This window comes from Capsicum annuum, chromosome 1, assembly GCF_002878395.1.
Source record: "Capsicum annuum cultivar UCD-10X-F1 chromosome 1, UCD10Xv1.1, whole genome shotgun sequence".
NCBI classification, from domain to species: domain Eukaryota; kingdom Viridiplantae; phylum Streptophyta; class Magnoliopsida; order Solanales; family Solanaceae; genus Capsicum; species Capsicum annuum.
This window is the reverse complement of record NC_061111.1, coordinates 58,007,430-58,017,132: the sequence shown is the minus strand read 5'-3', so window position 1 is coordinate 58,017,132 and position 9,703 is coordinate 58,007,430. Positions and strand designations below refer to the sequence as shown.

General features: G+C 30.9%; 1 protein-coding gene across 1 annotated transcript; it reads right to left on the bottom strand.

Annotated features, from left to right (window-relative positions):
- Nucleotides 1–286: 286 nt before the first annotated feature.
- Nucleotides 287–6,537, bottom strand: LOC107875429 (calcium-dependent protein kinase 17-like). The gene is made up of 8 exons (XM_016722150.2): nt 5,334–6,537; nt 4,418–4,561; nt 3,855–4,007; nt 3,102–3,217; nt 2,627–2,794; nt 1,978–2,105; nt 1,409–1,508; nt 287–706 (listed from the first exon to the last, which is right to left on the bottom strand). The coding sequence occupies exons 1-8, from the start codon at nt 6,052–6,054 to the stop codon at nt 602–604; spliced, it is 1,635 nt and encodes a 544-aa protein (XP_016577636.2). The 5' UTR covers nt 6,055–6,537; the 3' UTR covers nt 287–601.
- Nucleotides 6,538–9,703: the final 3,166 nt, after the last annotated feature.

Genomic DNA, 9,703 nt, shown 5'->3' with positions numbered 1-9,703 from the left:
ATATATATATATATATATATATATATATATATATATATGTAGATTTGCTTTAGTGATTGAGCACCTTCACTCGATCGAAGGTACGAGTTAGGTTAGAGGATAAGTGAAAACACTACTGATTTTTTTAATGAATTGGGATAGACAAACATCCCGATCAAAACACCCCTTAACCAATATTTTCAACATACCCATAAATTCTACTTCATTTCAAATTGATTGACTAGTTTTGATTTGGTATGAAGTTTAATAAAATAAAACTTTTGAATCATGTGATCTTAAATTATAGATATGTCAAATGTATAAAAGTTGAAATTAAAGACTTGCTAAAAGGAGAAAGGAGTCATTTTTTTTAAAACGAATTAAAAAAAAAATTAAACCCAGAGAGTACACTCTTTTCCTTCTTTGACAATGTGTATGTGTGTTTTTTCCCCTTCATCTTAACATCGTACATTTATATACAAAGAAGAGTTTTACTTTGTAGATCTCATGAATGATTCTTGAAACTTTGCTATGTACTAACAATTTGGTCTTTCCTTACAATAAAGACATCATTGTCTTTTGATTTTTCGCATACATTTTTTCCATTGATGATGAAATTATGTTATGCTACAAATGAATCCCTTCTTTTTCTTGGGTTTATTGTTGCTGCCTCTGGGTTTCCTTTCTTCATCATTGCTACAAACTCATCATAGTTGATTCGACCATCCTTCAAAATAAAAGAATAATTAGTTGTTATTATTTTTCTTAATTAAGAAGAAAGTTAAAACTATAATTTATTTATTGAAAATTACGAACAAGAATTATAAGGAGCTATAACTAAATCCATTATGATCAACTAATCGTGAATTAAACATAATTAATTACTAAATATTGTCATAATTTTCTTCCGTTGATGCATATCTCTAAACATATATACCTTATAATAGTATACATTCAATTAATGAGTAGCGCATTGTAATACAACTCTATCTGATTTGTAGAATCAAGTAGTATTTGAGAGAGAATGGATGAAAAAAAGAACTTATTGGATAGTAATGACCATTAAATGAGTTTGAATAAAAGGTTACATACAAAATTGTGAATGTTATGCTCCCTTCATTTCAAAATATGTGTTTTAACCTTTTTTGAGAGTCAAACAATATGAATTTTTATTAATATTTTAAAATATTTTTACATCATTTTGATATGAGAAAATTATAATTTATAGTACTTTCTGTATAATATTTGAATATCTAAATTTTAATTTTAAAATTTTAAATTAATCTAATATTATTTATCCTTGAAAATTAATCAAATTGACTTTCAAAAATTCAATCAGATCATTATTTTGCAAGAGTATCAAATTTTTTATGAAGGGCTATTTTTATATATATTCACACGTGTACATAATTTTGTTATTTTGACTTACATGATCAGTGTCGACTTCATTAATGATTTCCTTCAAATCATTTTCGTCATCCATACCAAATTCTCGAAGGGCTTGCTCTAACTCTTCTCTTGATATATATCTAAGAAAAAGAAAAAAAGCAAAAAGAAAAAAAAGAAAAGCAAAGAGAAACAATTACATGATATGTTAGTTCGAATATACTAGGAAACAATGTGAACATTCAATCTGTAAGAAAATTAATAAAGGGAAATTCAATATTATTCTTGCTCCCTACTTTAGTTTAGATGATATTTGGGTAGATGGTTTTTCTATCCTATAAAAATATACAATGTGTGAATTGAACCCTTTACTAAGTTTGAGCAATATTACTCTAAGCTAAGAAGAACATGTGGGTTGGGAGCACTTCGAATTTTACAACTCAAGTGAAAATATAAAAAAAAATTGTAACATAAAAATTATTCTTACTCTGATTCTTTCTGTTTTTCTCATAAGTATGACGTAATGGAAAGTAACTGGTACTTGATATAACAATAAAAGTATTCTTAATTGACCTGATATTAAAAAAAAAATAACCACATTATGAAACTTACCCACTATGATCCTTATCAAAATATTGAAATGCAGTATAAAGATGTTCTTCTCTATCCATTTTGTTCATATGCATTGTTGCTGTGATAAACTCTTCATAGTCTATGGTTCCATTTCCATCAGCATCAGCCTAATTGTTTCCAAGAAACATATTTGAGAAAATAATTGTTGACTTTGTGCGTGTATTATTTTAAGACAAGCATTATATTAACCAAAGCATGAAAACAAAGTTTTTAATGTATAGAACATAACTGAAGCAGCTATATGTATATATCATCTCTATTAATAAGAGAACTATTTCTTCTAATTCAAAATAAAAAATGAATAAATTACACCATAATTCAGAAGGAATTCTCCAAATTATGAAGGCTTAATTCATTTGGATATAAAAGATGGACTATTTGTAAAAGTATATTTGTATCGAAAAAAAAGAGCAAAATTTATATTTGTAAAAGCCACGTGATCAATAAAGATGGCAAAAAAAAACTTGAAATTTTGTTAATGAAATTAAAAAATTATCATAGGAGTAGCTCTATTGACCGCCTTAAAAAGCTCATTTTCGTTCATAAAAAGTAAATACGAAAGGTGAGCAAATTCGAGCGAATGAATACTTCAAAATAAAATGAAAAAAATTGATGTTGTAAAACTTACAGCTTCCATTAATTGCTTAATCTCATAATCAGATAATTTTGTCCCTTGTTTGGCCAATCCTTGCTTTAACTCTTCAAGTGTTATTGTTCCACTATTATCAGTATCCATATTTTTGAACATTTGCTTCAATCCCATGATTTCTTCTTCCGAGAGACATCCTGCAATAATCTGCAAAACGTCCCAAAGTAGTGAGTACTTAGTTTGGTCTACTTTTAATAGTCAAATCTATATGGAACAACATCGTTTCTTCCAAAATCTTTTGGTTGCTACAAAGGAACGTTGTTATGTATAGAGAACATAAAATATAACAAAATGTGAAAGTTCAGTTTCACAGAAAACATGATTGTTGTAGTGACATATTGTTATAGAGATTAGAGGGTGACTATATAAAGAAGCATAGACCATACTCAGCATTATAAAAATCAGTTCCACAGAAATATGAATTGTTTGAATAAAAGAACTTAATTATAATTACCCGAAGAGCTACTTTCTTGAATTTGTTCATAGCTCTGAATTGTTTGAGCCTATGTAATACAACATTGTCAAGAGGTGTGTCTGGTGCTTCTCCATCCTCCTTTATCCATGAATGATCTTTAATACACAACCAATTTGTTAGACAGCGTGTGAGTTTTTCTAACCATAAAATGGGTCTTATAATTATATACGACAACATATCAAATATAATTCTATAAGTGAGGTTTAGGAGAGTAAAACGTATGTACACACAGATCTTATTTCTATCTTTATGAGGTTGAGAAGTCATTTTCAATCTCTCTATTATGTGAAACATATTATAGGAGTTTAAGGATTTATTACAATTTTCATTATGAAGTATATATAATTTCCAAAACGAGTATCAAATTTACCCTGCCCCACCCCCACCCCTTACTTTTAAAATAGTTTATATTTAATCTCCGTTATACTTTGCAAAATAAAATACCTTTCCCGTTAGTAAACTTAACTAAACCTTATTACAAATTTGTTTAGAAATATTTGACATTTTTCAAAAGAAACAAGAAGTTATTTATCATTTTTTTCAAATCTTACCAGCATTGTTTCAAATAGTGGAGTACTAATTAAGAGGGACATTTAAGGAAAGACAAAGGGAGTTTGTACAAATATTTCCGGATTAAGGCTACCAAATATATTGTACTTTTCAAGGAGTGCCAATTTGGATTAGTTGGTCTCGAAGTGAATCTCAAACACTAGATGAGAAAAAGACACTTACTCAGTACTTGCATAGCGGTTAACCTCTGTCTGGGATCAACGGTCAACATTTTTCTGACAAGGTCCTTTGCTCCATTGGAAATTGAAGGCCATGGATCACTTGAAAAATCAACATGTCCACGCAATATTGCACTGAAAATTCCATTTTCATTTTCTGAAAGAAAAAAAAATAGAAATCCAATTGTTCAGAGATATTTAACCTAGCTAGTATGAGTATTTGTTATTTTTATTATAGTATACAAGAATTATACAGTTTTCCGTGTTTCATTATGGGAAAAGGGATAGCTCAGTGCACTATCTATCTGATCCGCTGGACTATATAAGGTCCAAATTATGAAAGAAATAAGTTTTTTCGACCGATTCTACTTTAATCCCTCTTTTTATGGTCTCGTATCTTTCCAAGCTAAGAAATAAGAATTTTTTTTCCTAACATAAATTCAATTTTCATTTTATTCGAGAAAAATCTATCTTTTTTTCAACAACGTCTTCGTCATTTGATCCAATAATGCTCCATTAGAATAGGAATTGAATACGAGGTCTTAATTATGTGTGTCATTTTTTGACCTGCCCAGAAAGGAGGCACTCCACATAGAAGAATATATAACATAACACCAATACTCCATATATCAACTTCTGGTCCATATCTTCTTTTCAACACTTCAGGTGCAATGTAATATGCACTACCCACAATGTCCTTAAATATATCTCCTGCACAAATAGACATATATGACTACAAATTAGTTAAAGATTATAAAAGAAAAAATGCACAGATATTTTACAAGTTGTTGAAAAATTATTCAATAGCACTAATTATAAAGATCACTTGGATAAATTACTCGTAATTTTCCATAATGGAGTAGTTAGTAATGACTATGGGTGTGTTTGGTATGAAGGAAAATGTATTTAAGGAAGATAAATAGGTTTCTTATTTATTTTCTTATGTTTCTATGTAGGCAAAAAAATATTATTAAAAAAACATTTGTATTATTGACATAATCTAGACAAATACTATAGACGATGGTAGTGGGTAGGGGTATGGGGTGGTGGGGGTGAACATGATGTGTTAGAGGGTGAGGATGACACGGTTTATATGAAATGTCATTATGAAACTTGTTTTCCTTATTTACACTAGAAAAGTCATTTTTTTCATTTTAAAGAAACTTATTAATTTTTTCTGGAGAGATTGTTTTTCAAAAACTTTATCCTACCGAGAAAATTGAATCCCTATAGAACAAACCCTATATGCTTCCTTGGAGTAAATAGGGTGGAATTGCAAAAAAAAAAAAAGGTTAATTGCTTAAATTACAAATGTTTTGAAATAAATACTTTTCCCTAGCACAGTAGCTAGTTGGGCCATCGTGAACTTGAAGTAGAAACTTCGTTGGACCGTGAAGTAAATCATCACCTATAGTCCAACCAATCGGAAGAGAAAATCTAATTTTGACTAAAGTGAAATCAAAAGGACAAAAGGAATCGATACCTTGTTTGTAGAACACGGAAAGGCCAAAATCCGTGGCCTTAAGAGGTGCATTTTCATCCTTATTAAGAAGCAAAAAATTCTCAGGCTTAAGATCTCTATGAATAACTCCCATTGAATGACAAGTATGAACAATTTCCACAATTGTTCTTAACAATGAAGCTGCTGCACGTTCTGTGTAATGTCCTTTCGTGATAATTCTATCGAAAAGTTCACCTCCAGCACACAATTCCATGATCAAATGTACAGAATGTTTGTCCTCATAAGCCCCTTTGAGTTCCACAATATTTTCTTGTCCTGTTAAGTGGTGCATTATTTGTACTTCCCTTCTAACATCTTCAATGTCTTCTTTGTTCACTAATTTTCTCTTAGCTATTGTTTTACATGCAAATTGATCCCCTGATTGCTTGTGCGTACACAAATGTGTTACACCAAATTGGCCCCTACCAAGTTCTTTTCCTATGGTAAATGTTGCCCTAACATCTTCCATTGGTCTACCTAATACTGGCCCTATTGGTGCTTGTTTTGAAGGTTTTGATGAAGGGCTAGGGGATGTATGAGGAGGGCTTGTTTTTGTTGGTGTTGTGGATCCTTGTGGCATGTCAACATTATGAATAGATGAATTATTTTCTTCATTTTTGGTGTTGTTGATTTGTTCACCATTTTCATTATTGTTGGTAACTACATTAGGTTGTTCTTCTCCTCTAGAGCAACAATTCCCCATTTTATTTTGGGGACAAAAAATGAAAAGAAATTAAGGTGAAGGAACAACACAATAATGGGAGAGATTTAGTGATAATGACAATACTTAATACGCCTCAATCTCAAACAGAGAGAGGGAAATTAGAACAAACAAAAATGAAAAGAAATGAAGGTGAGAAAATTACACAATAACAGGAGAAATTTAGCTACGACACAAAGATAACGATTATTACGTTTCAATCTCAAATAGAGAGAAGGAAATTAGAACAAACAAAATGTATTATTATCAAATGAGTGAAAAGAGTGGCAGGATGGACAACATGATAAGGGTTATTGAGGATTTGACATCACGAATTGTATAGTGTTTTCAATGCAAGAGAAAGTTTCGAGGTAAAGAAAGGGATAATTCAATGTTCGGATAAGAAGGTTATTACTTAAGATTGATTGTGAGATCTTGTAGAAAGAAAAAATTCAGGTTTTTCTCCTTTTCTTTTTAAAATTAGACACATTTCCTAGTGTTTCTATTTTTATTTTAGAAAGATGAAAAAGAATGCTTTTAATATGAAAGGTTCAGAGTATTTCTCGAAGAGATTATACTATTTTTAGCTATTGTTAGTTTTAGTATGACCTAAAAGTAAAAATATTATTAAATCTGAGACCATTCAATCTTTTTAGATTTATGACTATTATTATCATGAGGAAAGTTCATTAACCGTACATAAAGTTAAAGAAGAATATATTTGCATAATTTTTCATATTTGATGAATGCTGCTAAAGAAGAGCAATTTGGACAATGGATATATTTGTGCTAAAATATTAACGATGGACACATTCACTCAATTTTTCATAATATAAAAGTATACTTTACTAATCAAACTACAATACGTAATATAAAATTTTAGAAATTAATCTCAAAGAGATCAAAGTGAAGAAATAATAAACAAGTAGAAGGCTCAAACTTTTTTACTAAAAAGTCATAAGTTTGATGGTGTTGGTGCATTAAGTTGAAAAAAATGGTAGATACTATTAGATATTTATGATTTTAAACTAAAGATACATATAATATAAAACTATTCTTCAAATCTTGTGATATTTAGGGGATGTTTGACCATAAGATTACTTTTTCTTTCAAAATTAAACTCTAAAAAATACGTCATGCCATAAAATTTTAAAAATTTTTGATCAAGATTTCAAAAATTTATAACAAAAATCTGCTTTCGCGGCAAATATACTCACAAATACAAACACGATTCCAAAGTTTATTTATTGCCAACACAACTCTAATTTTAAATATAATTTTTTATTTTAAAAATAAAAATTACTTCACATTTCACAATAAAACATGACAAAAAACTACTTAAAGTTGGCACATGGATATTAGAATTAAAACATTATTAAATTAAAAAAATATTTTCTCGGTTCTGATTTTTCCATATTATAAACCCCACAAAGACTAGAAGTATTATTAAAAAAAGAAAAAAAAGAGAAAGAAAGACTCAAAGACCATATATATGTACACACTCAGACTAAGTCAAAGCTGAGCTGTAAGAGACAGAGTGCTGACAAAGTAGTAGTGAAAAGTCTACCCAATAATTTTCACTGGTTTGGGGATTTGATGTGTTGATCTCACTTGTTTACTAAAAACTCTGAACAGACACAATAAAGGGGTACAAGAAGAACAAGATTGAATTTTTTCAAATCTGATTTGGTTTTCTGTTCAACTCTCAGATTTTTTTCCCAACAGACCCTTCTCAGTTCTTTAACTGTAAGTCTCTTGCCTCTTTTTCTCTTTGAGTTATCATTTACTTGCTGATTATTGTGTACTATTTGTAGTGTGTGTGTGTGTTGGGGTGTAAGGTGTAAATATTTGATGAGCAAAGTTTTATTTAGTTTGTTGGGGAGGTGAGGGAGAAAACTTTTTTTTGGGTTTTACTATATATGATATGCAAATGATTCTTGATCAAGGACTATTAAGGACATGTCAAATGGAATCAAAACTCGAGTTAGGATAGTGGAAGGTGATCTAGAGAACTTTTAAGCCGTGATGGGATTGCACAGCTAGCCCAAAGACACTCTTACATGGTGATATTATTCTCTTTGGGCCAAACTCGCAGGTTTTCCAGAAGGTCTCACACATTAAGAGATCCTACAACTTACATGTAGCTTCCTAATCCTTTCAGCTATGAGACTTTTGTTCACACACCCAACAATCTCCCCCTCGAGCTAAGTTCCACTTGGCCCATCACTACGATCCACAGGTTACTGAGATTCACTGTGTGCTACCTACATCGTCTGAGTATTTATGGCAACCAAAGCCCGCAATTAGCTTCTTTGTGCGTGCATCTTTTCCAAACTCGTAAGGGTAAGCAAATCGAGCTCTGCATCCCATCACTCCGCCACATCACCATACGCATCTCGCCGAACCTAGGTTCTTATACCAATTTTTGGGTAAATGCAGAATAACAACAAAAATATTCACAGTCAAAATAATGAGAATAAAATGAAAAAATAATGAGACCAAGAATTTTACGTGAAAATTCTTTTAAAATGAGGAAGAAATGACGGGACAACAGGAGCAATTAGTATTACTATAAAAAGGAATTTTACACCATGTAGTCATGAGTGCAATACTCAAAGTGACCACTACACCACTTGAAAGAAATAACTCTCCTTTGACTTTTCACTTTACTGAAGTATCGGTCATTGTAATTCTTTTCTTTTATTTCACAGTCTATGGAATACCTCACTGCTTGCTATATTTTTTTTTATTTGTTGGTGTGATTTTCAAAGGAGCTGAATGATCTGTTTATAGCAGTAAAAATTGCTACGGATATCATTGATGAAATCATCACTGAAAGAGAAAGTTCACATTTGCATATAAATGAATTTGTTGGCTAGTTGGCTATATCCATACTCTGCTAACTTTGAAATTTTATCAAAAGGAAGAAAACATCTTAAAAATCATGGACTGATTTCCAATTCATTTATGGGGTTGGTCGCCATAAATTGGTGTGGCTGCTGGTATCATCTCAATGGCCTGACAGAGAGGATGAATAGAACATTGATGGAAAGAGTAGATATTTGCTTTCTGAGGTAAAGGTGTCAAACTCTTTTTTGGGGGAGACTTTATTGACCACTGCACATGTTTTCAACCTATCTCCTGCTATTTCCTTGCAAAGTGATGTTCCGAATAGAGTTTGGTACAACAAGGATGTTTCAAATAACCATTTGAGAGTATTTGGTTGTAAAACTTTTGACATGTGCCTAAAGATGAGAGGTCAAAGTTAGATGCCAAGACAAGACATTGCATCTTCATTGGTTATGACCTTGATGAGTTAGGTTATAGGCTATATGATCTAGTGGTAAAGAAGCTTGTCAGAAGCCGTGATATCGTCTTTGTGGAGAATCAAACTATTAAAGATATTGACAAAACAGAGAAGCTAGAATCTTCAGGTTTTGATGGTGTAGTTAATCTTGATCAAGTTCCTCATATAGGTGTGCATGATGATAACGCCTGGAATCATGTTCCAAATCAACATATTGATGTTGCTCTTGATGATGACAATGATGTTGTTATTGATGATGCTCCTATTCATGAAGTTGTGGATGAGTCAAATATTCTACTTAGAAGGTCTACAAGACAATGCGTTCATTCTTCTCATTATTCTCCT

What these genes read in the sequence shown, in the direction of transcription:
- LOC107875429 (XM_016722150.2), bottom strand. Translation starts at nt 6,054, where the DNA reads ATGGGGAATTGTTGCTCTAGAGGAGAAGAACAACCTAATGTAGTTACC. An exon ending in TTCCGTGTTCTACAAACAAG is followed by an intron (nt 4,562 to 5,333) that starts GTATCGATTCCT and finishes CTATTTGTGCAG; the next exon opens with GAGATATATTTAAGGACATT. An exon ending in TTAAGCAATTAATGGAAGCT is followed by an intron (nt 2,106 to 2,626) that starts GTAAGTTTTACA and finishes GGAAACAATTAG; the next exon opens with GCTGATGCTGATGGAAATGG.